Below are 27,960 nucleotides of genomic sequence, written 5' to 3' on the forward strand. Positions count from 1 at the left end.
CATTTTATTGTTAATTTTCCCATTGAATCCAGCACATGATTCGTGGTAGCTTATGATGGCAGTCAAGGACCTTGGAGAATTGGCTGAGTTGCTTCCTTTTCTTCCTGATCAGGAACAGTCAGCATTGATTCACCAAGGGAAGGTCATGCCTGACTAATCTAATCGCCTTCTATGATGAGATTACTCGTTCTGTGGATGAAGGGAAAGCAGTGGATGTATTGTTTCTTGACTTTAGCAAAGCTTTCGACACGGTCTCCCACAGTATTCTTGTCAGCAAGTTAAAGTATGGGCTGGATGAATGCACTATAAGGTGGGTAGAAAGCTGGCTAGATTGTCGGGCTCAACGGGTAGTGATCAATGGCTCCATGTCTAGTTGGCAGCCGGTATCAAGTAGCGTGCCCCAAGGGTCGGTCCTGGGGCCAGTTTTGTTCAATATCTTCATAAATGATCTGGAGGATGGTGTGGATTGCACTCTCAGCAAATTTGTAGATGATACTAAACTGGGAGGAGTGGTAGATACGCTGGACTTGCTCACCCTATTTAAACCAATCAATGAACGTCTGTTTCCTTGAGGAGCTGCTGCTGTTGCTGTTTGCATTGAATTGTGACTAATACAAACAGTTAGCAACGATCAATAGAAATAGTTGTAGTTTAAAGTGACCTGCAGTCATCATCATAATTTTATCACTATAATGTTTTAAACCTGTCTTAGTTTCTCTCAGTTTTACATTAAGAAAAAATTCTGTACATTTCTTTGGTGATTACAGTGAGTGTTACTCGCTATCAACTTCCACTCTCAATTTCACATTTGTTTGTTTTATAACTTCATCAACCTAACATGGAGCAGTCAAACCTCAGTTCTGAGAAATGTTGTTACTCCCATGAGTCACTGTATCATGAGATGGCCCCATTCTCTCTCATAGTCAAATAGCTTGTTCATGGCTTCCTTTATGTAAACATGAATGATGACTTCTCAGTGCATTCTTTTTCTCCATATGACAGGCCTTGGCAGTATGTTCTTTCTCACCACAGCTTTGCACTGTGAGAAGTTGAAGATAGATTGGGTGATATGTTAATACATTTCTTTTCTCCATGAACCTCAGAACAACTTTTCCCAATACACAAGCAGTGTAGACTCTTAAGGAAATTATCTGGGTTTAGAATTAATTACTCTAAGACAGAGGCTCTCTCTTTAGGCCTTACCCAAGGGTATGTCTATACTGCAGTAAAACACTCTCAGCTGGCCCATGTCAGCTGACTCGGGCTCAGGCTGTGGGGCTATACAGTTTAGATGTTCAGGCTCGGGCTGGAGCCTGGGCTCTGGGACCCTCAAGGGAGGGTCCCCTTGTCTCCCTTATGCAATAACCTTCTTGATACTCTTGGGAGACTGTGAATCCTTGTATGAAGGTTCAGGGCCGGCTCCAGCTTTTTTGCCGCTCCAACCGGCGAAGAAAAACCCAATTGAGCTGCTGCCGAAGTCCCGCCAAAGAGGAAGGGAGGGAATGAAGGACCCACTGCCTAATTGCTGCCAAAGACCCGGACGTGCCGCCCCAGTAATGGATGGAGTGCCGCCCCTTTCTATTGGTCGCCCCAGGCACCTGCTTCCTTCGCTGGTTCCTGGAGCCGGCCCTGTGAAGGTTGGGATCTTGGTGGTTTTACTAGATTTCTTGATAGAATGTCAAATATAATGTATTTGGCCAATTTAAGGACACAAAAGAATTTCAGAGATACACCTTTATTTCAATGCTTCCAAACTTTAATATTTTTACAGGTGAAAAATTGATTAATGATCAGGTGCCTATCAGGCTTTGACATAATACCAGTTAATATAGCTAATGATAGAAGTAGCTTTTCTAAAATCTACACAACACTTTTGAAAGCTCAGAACCCCCAGCATGAAGGTAATATAGATATTATATTGGAGTTGGAGTTGGATATTAATATCCCTGTTGAATTTAATTTTAAATCCTGAGGAAACATCTTGAGACTATTCTAAATCATCTTTATGTACTAACCACTTGGTTAAAGGCAAGCCATTACACAGAGAACCTACTTGCGTGCACCTAGATTACGTGACTGAGCTGAACTGAATCAGAGAGATACCGTTCCTGTAAGTCTGCTAATAGATCCTTTAAAAATATTGTGAGATTGTAGTTCCATAAAAATTTGGTAAAAATAGAGCAAATATGTGGATTGATTTTTCCATACAACTAAAAATATCCATAATCCTCCTGTTGATAATGTCATTCCTAAGAGGAGGGTAGTTCATCTTCTGTTTTTTTTTTCTGATAGTTGCAAGACATTCCAGTGTTGTTCAGGATCATAATCCCTATGCTCCTTCTATGATCACTTGGTTAATTAAAATATGGGACATTCTTACTACTGTGACAAAGTTCCTGCTCTATCTTGGTGGGTCTTGCGCTTATTGGCGGATTTGCTTGCCTTGGAGCTTCACAGGAGCCCTCAGCTTGGCCGTTTTTCTGAATTCACAGTCCAGGTCAACTCCTCCTGTGTCTGACCAGAAGTTGGAATGATTTGGGGGGAACCCGGGCCCGCCCTCTACTACGGGTTCCAGCCCAGGACCCTGTGGAATGCAGCTGTCTAGAGTGCTTCCTGGAACAGCTGTGCGACAGCTACAACTCCCTGGGCTACTTACCCATGGCCTCCTCCCAACACCTTCTTTATCCTCACCATAGGACCTTTCTCCTGGTGTCTGATAATGCTTGTACACCTCAGTCCTCCAACAGTCCGCGTTCTCACTCCCAGCTTCTAGTGCCTCTTGCTCCCACCTCCTCTCACGCACACCACAAACTGAAGTGAGCTCCTTTTTAAAACCCAGGTGCCCTGATTAGCCTGCCTTAATTGATTCTAGCAGCTTCTTGATTGGCTGCAGGTGTTCTAATCAGCCTGTCTGTCTTAATTGTCTCCAGAAGGTTCCTGATTGTTCTGGAACCTTCCCTGTTACCTTACCCAGGGAAAACGGACCTACTTAGCCTGAGGCTAATATATCTGCCTTCTATTACTCTCCTATAGCCATCTAGCCTGACCCTGTCACATATCCCCTCCCTCTGCTCAACACTACGCGGTTGGGCAACTTGCAACGTCAGGCAGTGAACTCATGACAAGCCATCTGCATTGCCATGGTGGCTTCCAGCCCAGTGTTGTATGGTGAACTGGAAAGGTTGTAGGGACAGGAACCATCTGGTCACCCTTGCGTTGTTCTCTTTGTTTCACTGCATCCACTGGAGGGGTGCATGGTCGGTCACAAGGGTAAACCGTCGTCCCAGAAGGTAATAACATAGTGTTTCCATGGCCCATTTCACAGCTAGTTACTCTCTTTCAACCATGGCATACTTCTGCTTTCTTGGGAAGAGTTTCCTGCTGAGGTTGAGGACTGGGTGTTCTTCATCTCCGACCATCTGCGATAGGACAGCTCCCAATCCAACTTCAGATGCATCTGTTTGTAAAATGAATTCTTCGTTGAAGTCTGGGGCTATAAGCACGCGGTTACTGCAAAGGGCTGTCTGTAGATCCATGAATGCTTTCTTTGCGGCATCTGTCCACTTCACCATGTCTGGACCCCGGGCTTTTATCAGGTCTGTCAGGGGACTCGCTCTGGTAGCAAAATGGGGAATAAATCATTGGTAGTAACCCACCACACCCAGGAATGGCCGGACTTGCTTTTTCCGATTCAGCTAGGGCCAATTTTGGATAGCCTCTAGTTTGTTTAGTTGGGGCTTGATCATGCCCCTTCATAGAATGTAGCCAAGGTATTTAGCCTTGGCCAGCCCTATAGCACACTTGGCTGGGTTGGCTGTGAGGTCAGCCTGTCTTAGCATGTCCAGAACCGCTTCCACCTTTCCTAAGTGGGTTTCCCAGTTCGGGGTGTGAATAATCACATCATCCAGGTATGCCACTGCATAACTGGTATGGGGCTGTAGGAGCTTGTCCATAAGACGCTGGAAGGCAGCAGGTGCCCCATGCAGTCCAAAAGGAAGAACAGTATATTGAAACATACCCTCTGGTGTAGAGAATGCCGTCTTTTCTTTTGCATCTTTGGCAAGGGGAATCTGCCAGTACCCCTTTGTTAAATCAAGGGTGGTCAAATATCGGGCATTGCCCAGGCGGTCAACTAACTCATCGATACAGGGTATGGGGTATGCATCGAATTTGGATATCTCATTCAGCCGGTGAAAGTCATTACAAAACCTAGTGGTGCCATCAGGTTTGGGCACCAACACAATCGGGCTTGACCACTGACTGTGGGACTCTTCGATGACTCCCAGCTCCAACATCCTTTTTATCCTGCCTTGATCTCCTACCTTTTTACTGCTGGGACCCGATAGGGCCTTAAAGTTACTTTGCCTCACTGTCTGTGATAATGTGGTGATATGTTTCGGTGGTCCGGCCTTGTTTGGTTGAAAACATGTCCTGGTATCAGTTGATCATCTCAGTTACCTCCTTCTTCTGGTTTGGTGTCAGATCAGTGGATATCCTGATCTGCTCCTGCATATTATTTCCCTGGATCGGGGTCTCTTGGGCCACTACACATGCCTCTCGTTAGTGCCAAGGCTTTAAGAGGTTAATATGATACATTTGTTCTTGTTTTCGGCGTCCTGGCTGCCACACCTTGTAGGTTACTTCCCTCACAGGTTCAGCCACCTCATAGGGCCCCTGCCATTGGGCCAAAAGCTTGCTTTCTGCCGTGGGTACCAACACCATCATCCGATCCCCTGGTTGGAACTGTCGGACTTTTGCCTGGTGATTGTAATGGGTTCGCTGGGCCTCCTGTGCCTTTTCCAAATGTTCCCGTACAATAGGAGTGACCTGGGCTATCCGTTCTCACATCTGCAACACATGATCAATTTTATTTCTCCCCACATTGGGTTCCTCTTCCCAGATTTCTTTTGCAATATCTAGTATGCCACGGGGGTGGCGTCCGTATAATAATTCAAAGGGGGGAAAACCCAGTTGAGGCCTGAGGTACCTCCCGGATTGCAAACATAAGGTAGGGTAGTAGTGTGTCCCAATCCTTCCCGTCTCGACTTACCACTTTCCTTATCATTGCCTTGAGGGTTCTGTTAAACCTTTCTACCAGCCCATTGATCTGCGGATGATAGACTGAAGTTCTCAGGGTATGTATATGGAGCAGCGTACAGAGGTCCTTCATTAGCTTCGACATAAATGGGGTACCTTGGTCTGTTAATATCTCCTTTGGTAGCCCCACTCGGGCAAAGATCCCCACCAACTCTTTAGCTATCATTTTAGAGGCCATGTTCCGCAGGGGGATGGCTTCTGGGTAGCGAGTAGCATAATCCAGAAAGACAAGTATATGTTGGTGGCCCAGTCACCTGAGCTCTAGGGCTTGGTGCTGCTAGTTTAACCCGGGGTGCTTCTTCCTTAACTGGTCGGATCAGCTCTCTCGCCGTCCTTCGCCTTTCTACCAGCGCGACAACCTCGTCGTAGGTGGAGGGTTCGTTCTGGCTTACCCAGGTGCAAAGGTCTGGTGATAGTCCTCTCATGTACCGGTCGATGACCAGAACCTCTAGTATCTCCTCTGGACTCTGGGACTCAGTTCGTAACCACTTTCATGCGAGATGGATGAGGTCATATAATTGGGACCATGAGGATTTGTTTTCCTGGTACCTCCATTCATGATATCGCTGGGCCCGCACTGCGGTCGTTACCCCAGATCTGGCCAGGATCTCTGCTTTCAGCTGGGGGTAGTCTGCCGCAGCCTCTTCAGGCAAATCATGGTAGGCTTTCTGGGCCTCCCCACACAGGAATAGAGTGAGGATGCCAGACCACTGTTCTCGGGGCCAAGCCTCCCACAGGGCTGTCCTCTCAAAGGCCAGGAGGTATGCCTCTATATCATCCTCCCGCGTCATTTTCTGCAGCCAATTACTGGCCCGCATGATCTGCATCCCATCATGGCCGCGGTTCAGATCTGTAAGGGCCTTTACCTGGTTTACCAGTTCCTGCAACATAGCCCAGTCTTGAGCAGCCTGGTCCATCAGCAGGCGATTAGTCTCTTGCTGCAGCCACACTGCCTCCTGTTGGGCGGCTGCCTGGACATGAGTAGCCTCCTGCTGGGTAGCCATGGCTTGTATCAGTGCCCGCACTGCCTCCTCCATTGTGGTGGAAAAAAAATAAAAATAGACCCTCTTCCCCCTTTTTTTATTCCCTTCCAAACACTCTCCTCCTTCCGCAGCGCTGTGGACACCAGATCCCACTGCTAACACCAGTTGTGACAAAGGGACCTACTTAGCCTGGGGCTAATATATCTGCCTTCTATTACTCTCCTATAGCCATCTAACCCAAACCTGTCACACTACCCAAAGGAATAAAAATAATAATTATAACGCTACCTGGCCTCCTCAGAAATTGTTGTACATCATTTCCCTAATACCATGTATGAAATCCTGGCCCCACTGAAGTCAATGGGCATTTTGCCTTTGATTTTCATAGACAGAGCCACAATTTTGTACCCTGTATCTTTTTGTGGAATAATTTTATATCACTCTATAATTACATATTTTATCACTTATCTCTGTATGCTACTTTCAAAATCACAATTTGAAAAAGTTTGCTTCTGAGGCCATATCATATTTTCGTTGTTTTAATTACATCTTATCATTTCTTAGTGAATGTTTGTAAAAATCAATAAAAAATAACCAGAAAAGGGGTTTTTTTAAATAATCCCAAAAAGTCAGAATATTAAAATATAAAACATGAAATCCCAACAGGTTGATGCAGTCAGCCTGATAAGAATCGGAGATAAGAGAGGACAGACTGTATTTCCCTCTCCACACACCCGATGAGCTGAATGAAAAACAAATTTCGTTATCATTTTGTTTTTAATTTTACATTACTATCTAATGTGGCCTTAAACACACCCTTCTACATGTGCTGGCAACACACAGCAATTGTAACTGCTGCTCTTAAGTAATGAATGCATTTGATTACCTGTAACTGTGGTATGTTTCCCACAATGAATCGGCTGAGGTGGAATCAGCCTCAGAAGTAGAGAGGGAAGGAAGATCTGAGAGAACTGAAGCAAAAATAAGTTTCTTGTATATGTGAGTTCATGCTTTCTTTGTTTTATCACCTATTTATGAATAAGAACAATCTGCAGGGAATGCATAGTGTCTTTGTTTCTGATGCTTATTGCCAGTGGTAATAAGAGCTCTCTGCTTGGTGATTGATGCTGGAAGACGGGATATGTGTGTGTGAATTGCTGCTTCTCCTGCTTGAAAGCGGTAAGGGAGATCAACAATTTCATCTTCTTTACTTCTTTTTTTTTTAAACCCTGAGGATTAAGAAATGCAAATCGCTGCTCTCTCAGGGTGCAGCTAAACTGGCAAAAATTAGACACAGAATTTAACATTGGTAAAGCTGCTTTTGTGGTAACAAGTGGAAGATGTACTGAAAAGAGGGTTAGTGTGTCCAATTTTTGTGAGTATGCGCGCCGTCTAATGGCTTTTGTGTCTTTTATTTGTGGTCGGCAACCTATGGCACGCAAGCCGATTTTTAATGGCACGCTGCTGCCTGCTGGGTCCCAGCTGCTGGCCCCGCTCAGCCCGCTGCCAAAGCCAGGCCAGGACCCCGGCAGGCAGGAGCCTGCCATTAAAAATCGTGCTCGCCCCGGCCTGCTCTTGTCCGCCCCCGCCGCCCGGGGCAGGGTGAAGAAGCTTGGTGCTGCTGCTGCAGAGCAGGCAAGTTTCCCTTCCCCCGCCTCTTCCCCCAGCGTGCTGGGTTCCGGCCCCTCCTCCTCTCGCTCCCTGCTGCCGATCAGCCGATGGCCCGTGCGAGGGACAGGGAGAAGCAGAGCCGCAGCCCGCTGGCTGCTCCGGGGAGAGGCGGAGAAGAGGTGGGGACAGGGCCAGGTGGAATCAGGGCCTATCCCCTCCAGCCCTCTGCCGTGAGCTGCTCAGGACAAAGGGCTGGGAGCACCCCCACGACCCCAGCCCACATCCCCAGCCCTCCGCCCTGACCCCTGCACCTCACCCCACACCCTCCCAGCCCTCTGCCCTGACCCCCCCACACACACCCAGCCTCCTGCCCTAACCCCTGCACCCCCCACAACCCCAACCCTGACTCCTGCACCCCCCTCACACACACCCAGCCCTCTGCCCTGACTCCTGCACCCCTCTCACATGCCCCCAGCCCCCCTACCCCATGTCCGGACTCTTGCACCCCCACATTCCCATCCCCACCCTGAGCACCAAATGGGAGCTCCTGCACCCATCCCCCATCCCCCACATTCCCACCTGCACCCCTCGCACCAAATGGGAGCTGCCCAGGTAAGCACTCCACCCCCAAACCTCCTGCCCCAACCCTGAGCCCCCTCCCTCATTCTAGCTCCTGGCCAGACCCTACACCCCAACCCCCAGCCTACTCCTTCCCCCCCAGCCCTGTGCTCAGTGCACTCCCACCTTCAGCTCAGTGCAGAGAGAGAGGAAGAGGATGGGCTAGAACCAGGGAGAAGGTAGGTACCCACTCTGTGTGGGCAGGGCTGGGATCCCAGACCGGCAGCGGTCTGAGCGGGGCTGGCAGTTGGGACCCTGGCTGGCAGGAGCTGGTGGATGGAGCCCCAGGCCGGCAGCAGGCTGAGCCGCTCAGCCTACTGCTGGTCTGGGGTCCCAGCCGCCGGCCCCGCTCAGCCCGCTGCCGGTCTGGGGTTCTGGCCGCTGGCCCTTTGCCAGCCAGGGCCCCACTCAGCCTGCTGCCAGCCTAGGTGAATGGAACCCCAGGCCGGCAGCGGGCTGAGCGGGCTGGCTGCGTAAGATCAGCATTTTCGTTTAATTTTAAATGAAGCTTCTTAAACATTTTGAAAACCTTGTTTACTTTACATATGACAATAGTTTAGTTATATAATATATAGACTTATAGAGAGAGACCTTCTAAAAAACGTTAAAATGTATTACTGGCACGCAAAACCTTAAATTAAAGTGAATAAATGAAGACTTGGCACACCGCTTCTGAAAGGTTGCTGACCCCTGCTGTAGAAGATGCCTTGTTTGTGCAATTTTTTTTTGTTGGCTCTTATTGAGAAATACTCATGTAGTCTGCATAGTAAGGGTCTTTCAGATCCCTACAGTATGGATTTTTATGGCTGAGTAATGACAGTTCAGCTTGTGAATGGAGCTAAGAGCCTTAATGATTCTGTCAGTCAGTCACCTGATAGTGCATGCATCTCTCAGAACTAAGTGAGTGATGGCATGGGCCCAGAACTGGTGCTGCTTAGATACTCACTGATCCATCACCTCCTGTAGAATGAAGGAGTAGCTCTGGTACTTCACTTTTAGTTACTTGGGAATTTTTGAAGTAACTTTTTCTTTGTTAGAAAATGCCAATTCATCAACACCAAAACTTTCAGCAGAAATGTACCTGTTTTGAGCAGAAGGTTTCTCAGGTCCAGGATGGAATTGCTGCGCAGGCAGCTCTCCACCCCCACCCCAGAATAGTGTAATGGGAGTGAGAAAGAGTGAGGTTCAATTCCCTGATCTCCCTGATTCAGGCCAGACAGTTGAATCCAGATCTCCGACATCCCAGGTGAGTGCCCTAAGCACTTGACTATTCCGCAGTGGTCTTTCTTGCCCTTGTTTTTTCCCATGCAAAAATAAATAAATAAATAAATAAATCAACAGGTCATAAGAACAGATATAAAAACAGCCAGACTGGGTCAGACCAAAGGTCCATCTAGCCCAGTATCCTGTCTTCTGACAGTGGCCAATGCCAGGTGCCCCAAGGGAATGAACAGAACAGGTCATCATCAAGTGATCCATCCTGTGACCCGTTCCCAGCTTCTGGCAAACAGAGGCTAAGGACACCATCCCTGCCCATCCTAGCTAATAGCCATTGATGGACCTATCCTCCAAGAACTTACCTAGTTCTTTTTTGAACCCTTTTATAGTCTTGGCCTTCACAACATCCTCTGGCAAGGAGTTCCATAGACTGTGCGTTGTGTGAAAAAATACTTCATTTTGTTTGTTTTAAACCTGCTGCCTATTAATTTCATTTGGTGACCCCTAGTTCATGTGGTATGAGAAGGAGTAAATAACACTTCCTTACCTATTTTCTCCACACCAGTCATGATTTTATAGACCTCAGTCATATCCCCCCTTGTCTCTTTTTCAAGCTGAAAAGTCCCAGTCTTATCAATCTCTCCTCATATGGAAGCCATTCCATACACCTAATCATTTTTGTTGGTCTTTTCTGAACCTTTTCCAATTCCAATATATTTTTTTGAGATGGGGCAACCACATCTGCATGCAGTATTCAAGCTGTGGGTATACCATGGATTTATATGGAGTCAATATGATATTTTCTGTCTTATTATCTATCCTTCTTAATGATTCCCAGCATTCTGTTAGCTTTTTTGACTGCCACTGCACATTGAGTGGATGTTTTCAGAAAACTATCCACAATGACTCCAAGATCTCTTTCTTGAGTGGTAACATATAATTTAGACCCCATCATTTTATATGTATACTTGGGATTGAGTTTTCCAATGTGCATTACTTTGCATTTATCAACATTGAATTTCATCTGCCATTTTGTTGCCCAGTCACCAAGTTTTGTGAGATCCTTTTGTAGCTCTTTGCAGTGTGTTTGAGACTTAACAATCTTGAGTAGTTTTTTATCATCTGCAAATTTTGCCACCTCACTGTTTTTCCAGATCATTTATGAATATGTTGAATAGGACTAGTCACAGTACAGACCCCTGGGGGACACCACTATTTACCACTCTCCATTCTGAAAACTGACCATTTATTCCTACCCTTTGTTCCCCCTCTTTTAATCAGTTACCAATCCATAAGAGGACCTTCCCTCTTATCCCATGACAGCTTACTTTGCTAAAGAGCCTTTGGTGAGGGACCTTGTCAAATCTAAGGACACTATATCCACTGGATCTCCCTTGTGCACAGGCTCGTTCACCCCCTTAATGAATTCTAGTAGATTGGTGAGGCATGATTTCTCTTTCCAAAAAACATGTTGACTCTTCCCCCAACAAATTATGTTCATCTATGTAACTGACAATTTTGTTCTTTACTATAGTTTCAACCAGTTTCCCAATACTGAAGTCAGGTTTACTGGCCTGTAATTGCCGGAATCACCTCTGGAGCCCTTTTTAAAGTTGGCTTCACATTAGTTATCCTCCATTTGGTACAGAAGCTGATTTAAGTGATAGGTTACAAACTATAGTTAGTAGTTCTGCAATTTCACATTTGCTTTCCTTCAGAACTCTTGGTTGAATACCCTCTGGTCCTGGTGACTTATTACTGTTTAGTTTATCAATTTGTTTCAAAAACTCCTCTCATGACACCTTAATCTGGGACAGATCCTCAGATTTGTTACCTAAAAAGAATGGCTCAGGTTTGGGAATCTCCCTCACATCCTCAGCTGTGAAGACCTCTGCAAAGAATTCATTTAGTTTCTCTGCAATGGCCTCATCATCCTTGAGTGCTCCTTTAGCATTTTGATCATCCAGTCCCCCCACTGGTTGTTTAGTAGGCTTCCTGCTATTACTTTTTGAGCCTTTGGCTAGCTGTTCTTCAGATTCTTTTTTGGCTTTCCTAATTATATTTTTACACTTCATTTGCCAGAGTTTACGCTCCTTTCTATTTTCCTCACTCGGATTTAACTTCCACTTTTTAAAGGATGCCTTTTTGCCTCTCACTGCTTTTTACTTTGTTGTTTGGCCACGGTGGCACTTTTTGAGTTTTGTTACTTTGTTTTTTAATTTGGGGTATACAAATAAATGGAGCCTCTATTATGGTGTCTTTAAAAAGTTTCCATGCAGCTTGCAGGGATTTCACTTTTTGGTGTTGTACCATTTAATTTCTGTTTAACTAACATCCTCATTTTTGTGTAGTCCCCCGTCTGAAATTAAATGCTACAGTGTTGGGCAGCTGTGGTGTTTTCCCTGCCACAGGGATGTTAAATTTAATTATATTATGGTCACTATTACCAAGTGGTCCAGCTATAATCACTTATTGGACCAGATCCTGTGCTCCACTTAGGACTAAATCAAGAATTGCTGCTTCTCTTGTGGGTTCCAGGACTAGCTGCTCCAAGAAGCAATCATTTAAGGTGTCAAGAAAGTTCTTGGTTTCATTCCTTCTTGTAATGGAAACAAATTACAAAACCTCAATTTTTTTTACAAAATGGAAATCTTGTTTCCCATCCACCCCTATTTCCATCCACCTTGTAAGACATGGGATGCTCATCCACAGTTTCGTTTATTTCAGAGCTGTCCCAGGCTGGCCATATGGTGGATTTTATTTGCTAAGCTTTAGGAGTGGTCTCTCCCTGTGTTTGTGTGGCGGTTTTTTTGTTTGTTTGATTTTTAATATAACTTGTTTCAGTCAATGCCTTGTGTGCCTTACAAATAAAATTCTGGGTGTTCTTGTTGGATTATTAAGGTGATTCTTGCTGATCCTGTGTGTGTGTTTGGTTAAAGAAATCTCTGCTGTATGCCAAGGGCCCAAGTAATATTAGTTTAAATTATTATTGTGCAAATGTAATTATAATTTCTATCAACTTTTAGCAAAATATGAATCAGGTGAACAGCAGAGCCAGACCCAGACGGAATTATTTCATTTAATGAGGGCATTAGTAGCAGGGTGTTGTAAGGAGGCCACCTTTATGTATGTATTTTATTTATTCATTCATGTGAGCTTCCAGACTCATATTGTTGAGTCTTTGTTCCTGTAACTGGCAGGAGTGATGCAGGTTAGTCCCTTCAATACTGTTGTCATAAATATAAAGGGAAGGGTAAACACCTTTAAATCCCTCCTGGCCAGAGGAAAACCCCTTTCACTTGTAAAGGGTTAAGAAGATAGGATAACCTCGCTGGCACCTGACCAAAATGACCAATAAGGAGACAAGATACTTTCAAAGCTGGAGGGGGGAGAAACAAAGGTTCTCGCTGTCTGTGTGAGGCTTTTGCCGGGAACAGAAAAGGAATGGAGTCTTAGAACTTAGTAAGTAATCTAGCTAGATATGCATTAGATTCTGTTTTGTTTAAATGGCTGATAAAATAAGCTGTGCTGAATGGAATGTATATTCCTGTTTTTGTGTCTTTTTGTAAATTAAGGTTTTGCCTAGAGGGATTCTCTATGTTTTGAATCTGATTACCCTGTAAGGTATTTACCATCCTGATTTTACAGAGGTGATTCTTTTACTTTTTTTCTTCAATTAAAATTCTTCTTTTAAGAACCTGATTGCTTTTTCATTGTTCTTAAGATCCAAGGGTTTGGGTCTGTGTTCACCTACGCAAATTTGTGAGGATTTTTATCAAGCCTTCCCCAGGAAAGGGGGTGTAGGGTTTGGGGAGGATTTTGGGGGGAAAGACATTTCCAAGCGGGCTCTTTCCCGGTTATATATTTGTTAGACGCTTGGTGGTGGCAGCAATAAAGTCCAAGGGCAAAAGGTAAAATAGTTTGTACCTTGGGGAAGTTTTAACCTAAGCTGGTAAAAATAAGCTTAGGGGTTTTTTCATGCAGGTCCCCACATCTGTACCCTAGAGTTCAGAGTGGGGAAGGAACCTTGACAACTGTGTATCTGATTTAAAAGGCAATCAAGAGAAGTGCATTGAGGATTCCAGCATGTCAGCAAAGCAAAACAGTAATAAGATGAGCATTAAGGAAAATCTCTGCCTGCATGGAAGGGGGAAATCAGCCTCCTCAGTCTCTCCAGCTGGGCTCCACAGCTAGGCAGAAACACGCTAGGACATCAGCAGAACCTCACAAGTTCTGCTACTGGAGGACACTCCACTCCCATAGGGAAGGAAACAGGATTTGCCCCTCAGAAGTCACTGTATAAATAAGCTAAAAGAGCACTGAAGAGTTAACAGTATGAGCCCCATTACAGGATTCTGCTATTATATCTTTGCTGGTTTTGCGGGTCTGGAGTGATTATTAGAGCTGATTGGGAATTTTTTTATTAAATATTTTTGTCTGAAACTTTGTCAGATCAAGAGAGAGACCCCAAAATAGCCAATAGCCTGGTGGTTTGAGCATTCATTTGGGCTGTAGGAGACATTGCTACCTGATTCAGAGCCGGGACTTGAAACTGTTTCCTGATAGGGTTGCCAACTTTCTAATTGCAGAAAACCAAACACCCTTGCCCTGCCCGCTCCCTGAGGCCTTGTCCCTGCCCCATCCCTTCTCCAGGGCCCTGCCCCCGCTCACTTCATTCTCCCCTCCTTCCATTGCTCACTCTCCCCCATCCTCGCTCACTCATTTTCACTGGGATGGGGCAGGAGGTTGGGGTGTGGGAGAAGGTGAGGGCACCAGCTGGGGGTGCAGGCTCTGGGGTGGGGCAGGGCATGAGAGGTTTGGGGTGCAGGAGGGGGCTCAGGACTGGGGCATGGGGTTGGGGTGTGGGAGTGGTGCAGGCTCCAGGAGGGAGTTTGAGTGTGGGAGGGGGTTCCAAACTGGGGCAGGGGTTTGGGGTGCATGAGGGAGTTCAGGGTGCAGGCTCTGGGTGGCCACATCTCCCTTTGGCTCCTAGACAGAGGGTCGGCCAGGGGGATCTGCATGCCTCCCACTCCCATAGACACCACCTCCGCAACTCCCATTGGCCATGGTTCCCAGCCAATGGGAGCTACAGAGCCAGCTCTTGGTGTGGGGGGGGCAGTGCACCTAGGAGCTGGAGGGATATGCCAGCTGCTTCCTGGGAACTGTGCAGAGCCGGGCAGGGAGCCTGCAGACCTGCTGTGCCACCAAGTGGACTTTTAACAGCCTGGTCAGCAGTGCTGACCAAAGTCACCAGGGTCCCTTTTTGACCGGGGAGCCACCCAAATCACTGGGATATTGGCTGTCTGAGGTTTGTCTCTTTCCCTCTGTTTTTTTTAGTGAAAAGTTTCAGGTCTCTTTTTCATTCTAATGTGGAATGAAAACAAATTCTGAAACCTCAATTTTTTTTATTTAATTTTTTTTTTGCAAAACAGAATTATTTTTCCCTGACGCACTTTATGGATTATATAAGAAATATGATGGTGAAGTTGTGTCCTGTTACGCATCTTGAAGTCGAAGGTGCCCCCAACTACGTATATAGACACCCTGCACTAGGCATGTATAAATCCAAAGAAATAATATAGTCGTGGATTAGTAAATTTTGTTTTACTTATATACATTGCCCAAAGTTGTCTCTGAAGCAAGCAGAAGGACTGGAGCTGCAGGGTAGAGATAGCACATGTGCATTCTTTGCTCATATAACAGTGGTTAACATGAGAGGATTCCTTCCTTTCCAATCTTGGAGGAACTCACATGGCTGCTTGTGATATGTGCTGGTGCTGCCACGGGTTGGGCCGTTGCTGTTTTACAGCTCTTTTATTCCAGTCCTGGTGGCTCAGGAAGATATTGCTGCCTCAGCACTTCTGGAAAGTTATCTTGATATGCCTGAGAGTTTCTTTTAAAGATTAACTTATGTAGAAACTGTGTTGCACATCTTTCCTGCCCCCCCCCACCCCACGTCTTACTAGACTGACTTCCCACTGGGAGTGGCTTTGTCAAGTGTTGCCAGCTCTCATAAGTCTTGCAATAGTTTGTGTTTTGCTTCTTGAATCAAAAAATTTCATAAGAATCCTATCTTTGGTTTAAAAAAAAGGAATTTTCTACCCTTCATGGTTGTGGAGAAAAGCTTGAAAACATGAATCGAGTGCACCCAAGGGCTCAGAAACTAGGAGGCAAATAAAAAGAACTCCACATTTGTTTTTTTAAAATAATCTCATGCTTTTTAAGACTTTCATAATGTTAGGGGCTTGACTCATGATTTTTGAAAGCTTCAGGTTGAAAATACTGTAAACCCTTGGCCTTTTTGAATCAGAGCAGAAGACATCCTTGCTTGGCTGTACAGGGACAGAGGTGCATGCAAGAAGCCTGTCCTCATGCAGCTATGCAAAGGCCTCCCACAAAAGCAGTCCCTGGGGAGCACAAACAGGTGCAGAAAGCAGAGAAGGGGAAGACATGGGGCCTTTGCCCTGCTCCTCTGTGCATGGGCTAGCAGATCCAGGCTGGTGTGCTGTAAGGGCACAACCTGTTCCATGGTAATGCAGCTGCTTCGTCACCTCATGTGTACTGAAAGATCCACACTTCCCCCACGTAGGGCTGTGCCATAAATGGTAGAGCAGGTTAACCCTTCTTTCAATGGAAAATTCTTTTTTGGACCAAAACACAAATGTTCACACACAAACTCATCTTGATTTTTCTTTTCATTTTTTGATGAAAAATTTCAAAACACTTTATTTTTTTTAAAGTAATAAAAGCCACAATCCAGCCTTTAATGAGTGTTTTGGGAAGCAATAAAGGGGACCTGGAACAATCTGGAAACACACAACAAGCCTTGATAAGATGAGTTTGTAATGATTGATGTATCATTGTCTTGCATGTAGGATTATATTTTATGCGTGTCTTTGCCTGCAAGCTTTATTCAGCTGAAAAAATGCTGCTCTTTTCTTTATTATCTCTTACTCTTCCAATCACTCCGATGGCCCATCAGCGTAGGCACCAGATACAAAAAGTACTACAAACACAATGTCTGTTTAGTTATGCCCAGGTCCTTGGTCTCACTGACAAATCACATTTTCTATAAAGTTGTTTTCTGAGCTTCTTTATGTAGGAAAGAGAGAAGGGCTATCAGGACATTTGGTAGTTACATTTAGTCAGGAAAACTCTGCAAAGCACTGTGACCTGAATGATGCATTACTTTTATTCACTCTGGTCTGCAGTCAGGGATTACCACGTCCAGAAGCCCTCTAACAAGCAAACCCTGGTCTAAGTCCCCAAGCTTCACCAGGTGTTTTCAGCCACAGCGTCATTGTTGATCCCAATATTGGAAGCATTCAGGGATTCCCTGCAGATAACTAGCCCCTAGCCCTATGGGTTCTTTGACAACGACGACGACAAGCAGAAAAGCTTCTCTGTGGCCTTCACAGTCAACCCAGGGTAAAGCACACTGCAGTAGTCTAATCTCTAGTTGACAAAAGCATGGATTGCTATGGGGAAAGTCCATTTCTGAGAGGAGGGGACACAATCCTATGCCTATATGAAGATAGAAGAAGATGTTTATGGTCATTGCTACTGCTTCGGTATTTAGAATTATTTCAATGGGAGTCACTGCTCACCACCTTGACAACGAGAGGTCACATGTCCCCTACAAATGGCACGGTCATAATTACTGGCATTTTCAAATAGCACCTTCTTCACTTTCACACATGGGTGGCGCATATAATAGGCACGGGAAGGCATTGCCTTCCCACACAGGTGCAGCAGATATGCTGCTGAATGCTGGGGCCATGGTGGCCCTGCCTCTTCCCCTCCCTGCCTTCCATGCTACCGGATGTTTTTCTTTATTATGGTTCCCCAAGCAGAGACAGTTGAGAAGGCTAAGTAGCAGATAGCCTGCTTAGCTGCCCCTGAACCTGCATGGAACAGATACAAGGTCAAATTTCAGTCATGTATGCTTTCCCAGCTGCTGCAGTTTTCTCCAGCACACCACCATCTCCAAGACGCCACCAACCCTCCTCTCCAGAGATCCCAGCTTGCTGTGCTGCTGCTTGCTTTGCCGGTTCCTTCCCCTTCCTCCCTGCTCGGCTCCCTCCCTGCTTGGCCCCTCACCCCATCTAGTCCCCCCCTCCCTGTTCCTTGGGTGGGCTAAGTGGGCTTTCTCCTTCCCTCCCCATCCTGCCCTGCTCATCCTCCTCCTCCACCCTCTCCCTGTTCGGTTGGCCCCAGCCAGTGAGTCCCCCTGTCTCCCTGCTCAGCCTCCCTCTTGCTTGCTCTTTGTGGGGTTTCCTCCTCATCCCCCCTGACCACCTGTTCCCTGGGTTCCTCCTCCTCTCCTCTTCCTGCTTGTGTTTGGCCCCCTGTCCCCCGCCACTCACTCATTGCAGTCCCCTTCTCCCTGTTCACTCAGCCCTCCCCCTCACTGCTCTCAGTTCCACCCACCTTCCCCCTCCCTCACTTGCCCTATCCCAGTTGTTCATTTTAACATGTTGTCTCGTTGAGGGATGCTTTTTGTACTATGCATTATACAATGCGGGGGAGTGGGAGGTAAAGAGCCCCATCAGTTTGAAAAGTGGTTCTGGTTTTCACTGGCTGGCCTAGCTGTGGGATGCCTCCTGCTCTGCTGACGCTGGAGCAACTCAGCTAAGGTGTGGGAGGGCAGATCACTTTTAAAAGAGGGCGGGCTTTTGGAAAGCTTGCCTCTCTCACCAACAGAAGTTGGTCCAATAAAAGATATTATTGCTTCACGCACCTTCATGGGTGGCAGCTATAATAGTCCAGGGGGAACCACCTTGTCTCTCTAAAAGGACACACTGGACAGTCTCTACGTAAAAGAATAAATGGACACAAATCAGATGTCAAGAATTATAACATTCATAAACCAGTAGGAGAACACTTCAATCTCTCTGGTCACGGGATTACAGACATGAAAGTTGCGATATTACAACAGAAAAACTTCAAAACCAGACTCCAGCTAGAGACTGAATTGGAATTCATTTGCAAATTGGATACAATTAACTTAGGCTTGAATAGAGACTGGGAGTGGCTAAGTCATTATGCAAGGTAACCTATTTCCCCTTGTTTTTTCCTACTCTTCCCCCCCCCAGACGTTCTTGTTAAACCCTGGATTTGTGCTGGAAATGACCCACCTTGATTATCATACACATTGTAAGGAGAGTGATCACTTTAGATAAGCTATTACCAACAGAAGAGTGGGTTTGTGGCGGGGTGGGGGAGAAAACCTGGATTTGTGCTGGAAATGGCCCAACTTGATTATCGTACACATTGTAAGGAGAGTGATCACTTTAGATAAGCTATTACCAGCAGGAGAGTGGGGTGGGGGGAGAGAAAACCTTTTGTAGTGGTAAACACACATTTTTTCATGGTTTGTGTGTATAAAAAGATCTTCTGTACTTTCCACAGTATGCATCCGATGAAGTGAGCTGTAGCTCACGAAAGCTTATGCTCAAATAAATTAGTTAGTCTCCTTTTCTTTTTGCATATAAAACTCATCACACATAATTTCTGTTGAAATCAGAGTTGTTGGATGATTCCTCTCTGAACTCTACTGTACCACAAATACAATTACCTACATGCACAGCCTGTTTAGTAATCAATTAAGCGTCCCTTCAAAGAGACTCGTTTGTTTTCCAGATAATGGAAAGTAAAATTTAAGGGAAGAAGCATGGTTTGGTGTTGAAAGCAGAGCTAGAAATGTGAAGATCTGGGGTTCTATTAATGGCCCCCCTGTCACAGACTTCCAGTGTGACATTGTAGCCATCATTTAAGGCTTAATCTCAATGGGAGTCTTTCCATTGATTTAAAAAGACAGCAGATAGGGGACTTAATTAGCATGTGCCTCAGTTTCTCCATCTGAAAAACAGGGATAATAATACTTGCCTGCCTCACAGGAGTTCGTGTAAATTCATTGTTTTTGGTTAGGTGCTTTGAGGTCATCAGGTGGAAAATGCTTAGAAGTGCAATTTTGCAAAGTGTTTTTTACAATTCCAAAACCTTTATGCTTCATTCATGCAGTATACACTTCTCCTGGATCAGAGGAGAATTTCAATTTGGGACTTTATGGGACGACTCCTCCTCCCACTGTGTGATGCTGGAGCAACTTGCCAGAAGGGGAGGGGGAGCAGGGATCCACCCCCATCATCACTTTTCAAAGTAGGAGGTGGGAGGACTAGACAAAGACGCAGGTAGGCCAGCCAGCCTTATCCTATGTGTGCAGTCAGTCAGTGTTCTGCAGGGAGGGCTGGATCACTTGTGGTAGCAGGCAGCCTATGCTGTCCTGTCCTCCGGGCCAGGGCCAGCTAAGTGGGACTGGGCAGCTGAGGCTGAATAATAAATGGCCACGAGGCCCCCTCCACCAGGGCAAGAGCCCTTCAGAGCATTCCTACAGGTAAGCAGTGGCAATCAGGTTTTTTCACTTGTTCAAATTCTGCGATAGGCAGGGCTGGGGGAGCCGCAGAGAGCTTGAGTGGCCGGAGCCTCGGGGGGAGAGAGGTATGGAGGTAAGGAAGGTGGGGCAGAGGGAGGAGGGACATGGTGGCGGGGAGGAGAGGCGCCATTGATAGGATAAGACTCAACTTTTTTCAGTGGATGGGAGATTACATTTGCCTGGTGGCCAGTTTCTCATGAGAATGGGGCTGGTGATTTGGTTCCTTCACCCATGGGGATATGGGGTCTACCGGTCTGGTACATAAAGCTGGCACAACCATGCTGCCTCAATGGAACTTTTTGCCTTCTTGGTTCTTTGAGCTAAGCGTGTATTATTGTTATTAAAGTAGCAGCTAGCCTTTATTTTACTGCCAGGATTCATCTCTAGCTGCAGCAGGCACTCCTCCTGGCAGTTCTTATTCATTGCCTGAGGTGCTTACTGCTGTTTAAACAATAAACACAGGAAGCACTCAAGCTTTATTTGTGTGAAGAAGTGAAAATAAGGTGGCAGCTTTTGCAGTCTGATTCCAGCCATTTTCTTCCTATCAGGGTGCAAATGCCAGCTGAAGGTGAGGCCTGACACCTTGTTTTATTGTGTGAAGCAAGGACAAAGATTTCTCAATTAGCTTTAACTGCAGCTTATCATTATAGTTCCCCAGGATCATTGAGAGGGGGTCTGGGCACTTGAAAAGGCCATTTTGCAGGCTGCCTGCATGTCAACTATCAGGGTAAATCAAAAAACCTGTGACTGACTTTTTTTTTTATTCCCAAGTTTAGTGCTTTTAATTAGGTACCTTCTGCATATCCAGCCTTCACAAACACCATCTGGTGCACAGTGGAAAACATGCTCCATTTTCTTTACAAAGAAATTGCAGAAAAGTGGAGGGTTTTTTCAAACATAATTGGCTTAGGTTCAGGGATTTGGTTGGAAGGGGATGTGCACGTGGTGAGTGGGGGTGAGCAAGGAGGGGGAGGGAAGAGAGGAGGGAGACAGTGGGGAAGGGACAGGGCCTGGACAGAGCAGGGTCTTGGGCAGAGCAGGGGTGGAATATGGGCAGGGCCACAGGCAGAAGAGACGGGCTACTGCCTCCCCAAGCAGAAGCTTTACCAGAGGAGAAAGTAAGCCGGTACGCCCCAGTGCGGCATACCAGCAAGAGCCAGTGCACCGTACTGGGGCAGCCCGGCTTCCCCAGGGGGCAGTTTAAAGGGCCTGGGGCTCCCAGCAGTGGCTAGAGCCCCAGGCCCCTTAAATTGCCTCCAGAGCCCTGCTGCTGGAGCCCTAGGGTAGCGGCTGCGGGGGCTATTTAAAGGGCCTGGGGCTCCCCTGCTTCTACTGCCCCAGCCCTTTAAATAGCCACCGGAGCCCCGCCACTGCTACTCCAGGGCTCCGGGAGCTATTTAAAGGACCAGGATGGTAGAAGCAGGGGAGCCGCAGGCCCTTTAAATAGCCCCCGGTGATCTGGGGGAGCGGGGGCTCCAGGGGCTATTTAAAGGGCCTGTGGCTCCAGCTGCCTCTGCTGCCCCGTCTTTTAAATAGCTGCTGGAGCCCTGCCACTTCCCCAGGGGGCACTTACCCTTGGAGGGGGGGTGCACTTACCTTACAGGGTGGGCTGGGGCTGGCTCTGACCCCCTCAGCCCCGCCCCTTCCTCCCTAGGCCCTGCCCCTTCCGGGGACCAGAGATGGCCCCAGCTTACTGGTAAGTCATTGGACTTACTTTCACCCCGAGCTTTACCCACCTCCTATGCTTTCACACATTCCCTCAGGCCAGGGAGCTAAATCAGCTGTTCCTTGTGCAGGTATTTACTTCTAAGTCAGACTCTTGGCTTTTTTCTTGCTATAAAAGTAAATAGTACCATTTTTTTTAAAGCAGAGAGCTACAGTATGTTCACAGCATTCCCATTAACAGATAAATGAATTGTTTCACACAGGCCCAAGATGCAGCTGTTTATTATGTTGGCATATTTGTTCCAAGGAATTAGATATTCAGAAGAACTCATAAGATGGAACACTAAACATGGAGAAGAAATGCTAAAGAAGATCACGGTGCTTCCAGAATGCTTTATGAATGTTGTAAGTTATGTAATTTTCTCTCTTTAAAGTATGGATTGCATTATTACTAATACAACATCACTGATAATGGTCTGCATGCCAAATTAATGTTATTTGAGTCCAATTCACAATGAGTACAAGCTATGGTCATGTGTACAGTAGATGTACCTTGCATAAAATCACATAATAAGACAGCATGTTAGATTGGTGCTGCTACCACCTCACCTTTGGCTGAAAGGATAGGCAAGTAGCTGCTTTAGGGCACTGGGAGTCAAGACTCCTAAATTCTGTACACAGCTCTGCCACTGATTCGCATTGTCTATGAGCAGTGTGCTTAAGGTCTGATCCAGCTCCTACTGAAATCAGTGGGAGTCTCTCCATGTATATGATCAAACATATACTGCTGTAAGCCATAGTCAGTTATTTAGGCCTGGTCTACACTAGGAGTTGAGGTCGAATTTAGCAGCGTTAAATCGATTTAACCCTGCACCCCTCCACACGACAAAGCCCCTTTTTTTCGACTTAAAGGGCTCTTAAAATCAATTTCTTTACTCCACCCCTGACAAGGGGATTAGCGCTGAAATTGGCCTTGCTGGGTCGAATTTGGGACTTTGGGAATAGTGTGGACACAATTCGACAGTATTGGCCTCCGGGAGCTATCCCAGAGTGCTTCATTGTGAACTCTCTGGACAGCACTCTCAACTCAGATGCACCGGCCAGGTAGACAGGAAAAGGCCTGCAAACTTTTGAATCTCATTTCCTGTTTGGCGAGCATGGCAAGCTGCAGGTGAGTGCAGAGCTCATCAGCAGAGGTGACCATGCAGAGCTCATCAGCAGAGGTGACCATGATGGAGTCCCAGAATTGCAAAAGAGCTCCAGCATGGACTGAATGGGAGGTACGGGATCTGATCGCTGTATGGGGAGACGAATCCATGCTATCAGAACTCTGTTCCAGTTTTCAAAATGCCAAAACATTTGTAAAAATCTCCCAGGGCCTGAAGGACAGAGGCCATAACAGGGACCCGAAGCAGTGCCACGTGAAACTTAAGGAGCTGAGGCAAGCCTACCAGAGAAGCAAATGGCCACTCCGGGTCAGAACCCCAAACATGCCACTTCATGCATGCCATTTTAGGGGGTTCAGCCACCACTACCCCAACCCTGTGATTTGACTCCGTCAATGGAGTGGGAGGCAACATGGAAGCAGGATTTGGGGATGAGGAAGATAGCTCACAGCAAGCAAACGGAGAAACCGGTTTTCCCGACAGCCAAGAACTGTTTCTCACCCTGGACCTGGAGCCAGTACCCCGCAAACCTACCCAAGGCTGCCTCCTGGACCCGCCAGGCGGAGAAGGGACCTCTGGTGAGTGTACCTTTTAAAATAGTATACATGGTTTAAAAGCAAGCATGTTTAATGATTAATTTGCCCTGGCATTTGCGGCACCCACAGTGCAACGCTCCGGAAGTCGACTCTAGCCTCGGTACTGTGGAAGCACTCTGCCGAGTTAATGCACTTAATGCACTTAGAGCATTTTCTGTGGGGACACACACACTCGAATATATAAAACCGATTTCTAAAAAGACAACTTCTATAAATTCGACCTAATTCCGTAGTGTAGACATACCCTAAGGATTAAACGATACAGCTGGTTGAATAGAATTAGACTAATATGTTCTTTTCTGATTAATTTCAACCTTTTGGATATCTGAATCCTTTTTGTGGTATTTGGTCAGCTCCAGAGATGGTCCAATACTAGTCAGCTCATATATTTTGATTATTTATGAAATTGGTCAAGTGATATATTCACCAGATACCTTTTTCTACGATTTGACTGCATCTATTGAACATTCAGCAAGCTATTAGCAGAAATGCTGCCAGCCTAAGATGTAAAAGATAGCTGGAGTGGATCGAAACTGTGGCCATGAAAAAAATAGACCAGATTTGTTTTGTGTTAATTTGCTCCCCTCTCCCTCCCTCCGTGAAATCAACGGCCGACAATTGTTTCGGTGAGGTCTGTCAGGGGCACCTTGAAAAGTTTAATGGAGATTCAGTCCTGTCTGGAATACTGGGGGAAGGGATAGCTCAGTGGGTTGAGCATTGTCCTGCTAAACCCAGGGTTTTGAGTTCAATCCTTGAGGGGGCCATTCTGTGTGACAGTTGTTTTTGTTTCTCCTTGATGAAAAGCCACCCCCTTTGTTGATTTTAATTCCCTGTAAGCCATGTCATCAGTCGCCCCTCCCTCCGTCAGAGTAACGGCAGACAATCGTTCTGCGCCTTTTTTCCGTGCAGATGCCATATCATGGCAAGCATGGAGCACGCTCAGATCACTCTGGCAATTATGAGCACATTAAACACCACACGCATTATCCAGCAGTATATGCAGCACCAGAACCTGCCAACGTGAAACCGGGCGAGTAGGCAACATCAGTGCGGTGACATGAGTGATGAGGACATGGACACAGACTTCTCTCAAAGCACAGGCCCTGGCAATGTGGGCATCATGGTGCTAATGGGGCAGGTTCATGCTGTGGAACGCCAATTCTGGGCCTGGGAAACAAGCACAGACTGGTGGGACGGCATTGTGTTGCAGGTCTGGGACAATTCCCATTGACTGCGAAACTTTTGCATGCGTAAGGGCACTTTCATGGAACTTTGTGACTTGCTTTCCCCTGCCCTGAGGCGCAATAATACCAAGATGAGAGCAGCCCTCTCAGTTGAGAAGCAAGTGGCAATAGCCCTGTGGAAGCTTACAACGCCAGACAGCTACCAGTCAGTCGGGAATCAATTTGGAGTGGGAAAATCTACTGTGGGGGCTGCTGTGATGCAAGTAGCCAACGCAATCAAAGATCTACTGATATCAAGGGTAGTGATCCTGGGAAATGTCCAGGTCATAGTGGATGGCTTTGCTGCAATGGGATTCCCTAACTGGTGGGGCCATAGACGGAACCCATATCCCTATCTTGGCACCGGAGCACCAAGCCAGCGAGTACATAAACCGCAAGGGATACTTTTCAATAGTGCTGCAAGCACTGGTGGATCACAAGGGACATTTCACCAACATCAACGTGGGATGGCCAGGAAAGGTACATGACGCTCGCATCTTCAGGAACTCTGGTCTGTTTCAAAAGCTGCAGGAAGGGACTTTCTTCCCAGACCAGAAAATAACCGTTGGGGATGTTGAAATGTCTATAGTTATCCTTGGGGACCCAGCCTACCCCTTAATGCCATGGCTCATGAAGCCATACACAGCCAGCCTGGACAGTAGTCAGGAGCTGTTCAAGTACAAGCTGAGCTAGTGCAGAATGGTAGTAGAATGTGCATTTGGACATTTAAAAGCACGCTGGTGCAGTTTACTGACTTGCTTAGACCTCAGCGAAACCAATATTCCCATTGTTATTACTGCTTGCTGTGTGCTCCACAATATCTGTGAGAGTAAGGGGGAGATGTTTATGGCGGGATGGGAGGTTTAGGCAAATCACCTTGTCGCTGGTTACACGCAGCCAGACACCAGGGTGGTTTGAAGAGCACAGGAGGGCGTGGTGCGCATCAGAGAAGCTTTGAAAACCAATTTGATGACGGGCAAGGCTATGGTGTGAAAGTTCTGTTTGTTTCTCCTTGATGAAACCCCCACCCCTTGGTTCACTCTACTTCCCTGTAAGCTAACCACCCTCCCCTCCCCTCCCCCTTTTGATCACCACTTGCAGAGGCAATAAAGTCATTGTTGCTTCACATTCATGAATTCTTTATTAATTCATCACACAAATAGGGGGATAACTGCCAACGTAGCCCGGGAGGAGTGAGGGAGGAGGGAAGGACAAGGCCACACTACACTTTAAAACTTAAAAACTTAAAAAATTTAAAACTTATTGAATGCCAGCCTTCTGTTGCTTGGGCAATCCTCTGGGGTGGAGTGGCTGGGTGGCCAGAGGCCACCCCACCGCGTTCTTGGGCGTCTGGGTGAGGAGCTATGGAACCTGGGGAGGAGGGTGGTTGGTTACACATGGGCAGTCTGTGCTCCAGCTGCCTTTCCTGCAGCTCAACCGTACGCTGGAGCATACGTGCTGAGGCCTCCAGCAGCCTCAGCATTGAATCCTGCCTCCTCTCATCACGCTGCCGCCACCTTTCAGCTTCAGCCTTCTCTTCAGCCCGCAACCTCTCCTCGCGTTCATATTGTGCTTTCCTGTACTCTGACATTGTCTGCCTCCACACATTCATCTGTACTCTGTCAGTGTGGGAGGACAGCATGAGGTCAGAGAACATTTCATCATGACTGCGTTTTTTTTCGCCTTCTAATCTTTGTTAACCTCTGGGAAGGAGAAGATACTGTGATCCTTGAAACATATGCAGCTAGTAGAGAGAAAAAAAAGAGACAGTGGTATTTAAAAAGACATTTTATAGAATAATGGGTACACTCTCTTTCACGGTAAACCTTGCTGTTAACATTACATACATAGCACATGTGCTTTCATTACAAGGTTGCATTTTGCCTCCCCCCACTGCGTGGCTAACCCCTCCCCCCACTGCGTGGCTAACAGCGGGGAACTTTTCTGTTCCACAGGCAAACAGCCCAGCCAGAACGAGCACCTCTGAATGTCCCCTTAAGAAAAGCACCCTATTTCAACCAGGTGACTGTGAATTATATCATTCTCCTGAGGAAAACACAGAGAGATAAAGAACGGATGTTGTTTGAATGCCAGCAAACATACGCTGCAATGCTTTGTTCTGCAGTGATTCCCGAGTACGTGCTACTGGCCTGGCGTGGCAAAGTGTCCTACCATGGTGGACGGAATAAGGCTGCCCTCCCCAGAAACCTTTTGCAAAGGCTTTGGGAGTACATCCTGGAGAGCTTTATGGAGATGTCCCTGGAGGATTTCCGCTCCATCCCCAGACAAGTTAACAGACTCTTCCAGTAGCTCTACTGGCCGCAAATGCCAGGGCAAATTAATCATTAAACATGCTTGCTTTTAAACCATGTATACTATTTAAAAAGGTACACTCACCAGAGGTCCCTTCTCCGCCTGGCGGGTCCAGGAGGCAGCCTTGGGTAGGTTTGCGGGGTACTGGCTCCAGGTCCAGGGTGAGAAACAGTTCTTGGCTGTCGGGAAAACCGGTTTCTCCGTTTGCTTGCTGTGAGCTATCTTCCTCATCCCCAAATCCTGCTTCCATGTTGCCTCCCACTCCATTGACGGAGTCAAATCACAGGGTTGGGGTAGTGGTGGCTGAACCCCCTAAAATGGCATGCATGAAGTGGCATGTTTGGGGTTCTGACCCGGAGTGGCCATTTGCTTCTCTGGTAGGCTTGCCTCAGCTCCTTAAGTTTCACGTGGCACTGCTTCGGGTCCCTGTTATGGCCTCTGTCCTTCAGGCCCTGGGAGATTTTTACAAATGTTTTGGCATTTTGAAAACTGGAACGGAGTTCTGATAGCATGGATTCGTCTCCCCATACAGCGATCAGATCCCGTACCTCCCATTCAGTCCATGCTGGAGCTCTTTTGCGATTCTGGGACTCCATCATGGTCACCTCTGCTGATGAGCTCTGCATGGTCACCTCTGCTGATGAGCTCTGCACTCACCTGCAGCTTGCCATGCTCGCCAAACAGGAAATGAGATTCAAAAGTTTGCAGGCCTTTTCCTGTCTACCTGGCCGGTGCATCTGAGTTGAGAGTGCTGTCCAGAGAGTTCACAATGGAGCACTCTGGGATAGCTCCCGGAAGCCAATACCGTTGAATTGTGTCCACAGTACCCCAAATTCGACCCGGCAAGGCCAATTTCAGCGCTAATCCCCTTGTCAGGGGTGGAGTAAGGAAATCGATTTTAAGAGCCCTTTAAGTCGAAATAAAGGGCTTCATCGTGTGGACGGGTGCAGGTTTACATCGATTTAACGCTGCTAAATTCGACCTAAAGTCCTAGTGTAGACCAGGGCTTTAGCCAACTCCCTAATCCACTCCGTA

The 27,960-nt window shown here is 46.7% G+C and overlaps 1 protein-coding gene across 10 annotated transcripts in view; it reads left to right on the forward strand.

The window, feature by feature from the left end:
- Nucleotides 1-7,039: 7,039 nt before the first annotated feature.
- Nucleotides 7,040-27,960, forward strand: part of LOC102944791 (lipase member M) — a 46,934-nt gene continuing 26,013 nt past the window's right edge. Inside the window, exons 1-2 of one of the 10 annotated variants that reach the window (XM_027833743.3) lie at nucleotides 7,040-7,079; nucleotides 21,891-22,032. In XM_027833743.3, coding sequence (XP_027689544.1) covers nucleotides 7,078-7,079; nucleotides 21,891-22,032 — 144 coding nt within the window. In that variant the 5' untranslated portion in view covers nucleotides 7,040-7,077. Of the gene's footprint in view, nucleotides 7,080-12,930; nucleotides 12,990-19,306; nucleotides 19,924-19,997; nucleotides 20,036-20,761; nucleotides 20,908-20,976; nucleotides 21,089-21,526; nucleotides 21,759-21,890; nucleotides 22,033-27,960 lie in introns of those variants that run through there. The other 9 variants (XM_027833741.3, XM_027833738.3, XM_043551613.1 and 6 more) reach the window with 9 other exon arrangements.

The sequence above is a fragment of the Chelonia mydas genome, chromosome 7 (genome assembly GCF_015237465.2).
Source record: "Chelonia mydas isolate rCheMyd1 chromosome 7, rCheMyd1.pri.v2, whole genome shotgun sequence".
NCBI lineage: Eukaryota > Metazoa > Chordata > Testudines > Cheloniidae > Chelonia > Chelonia mydas.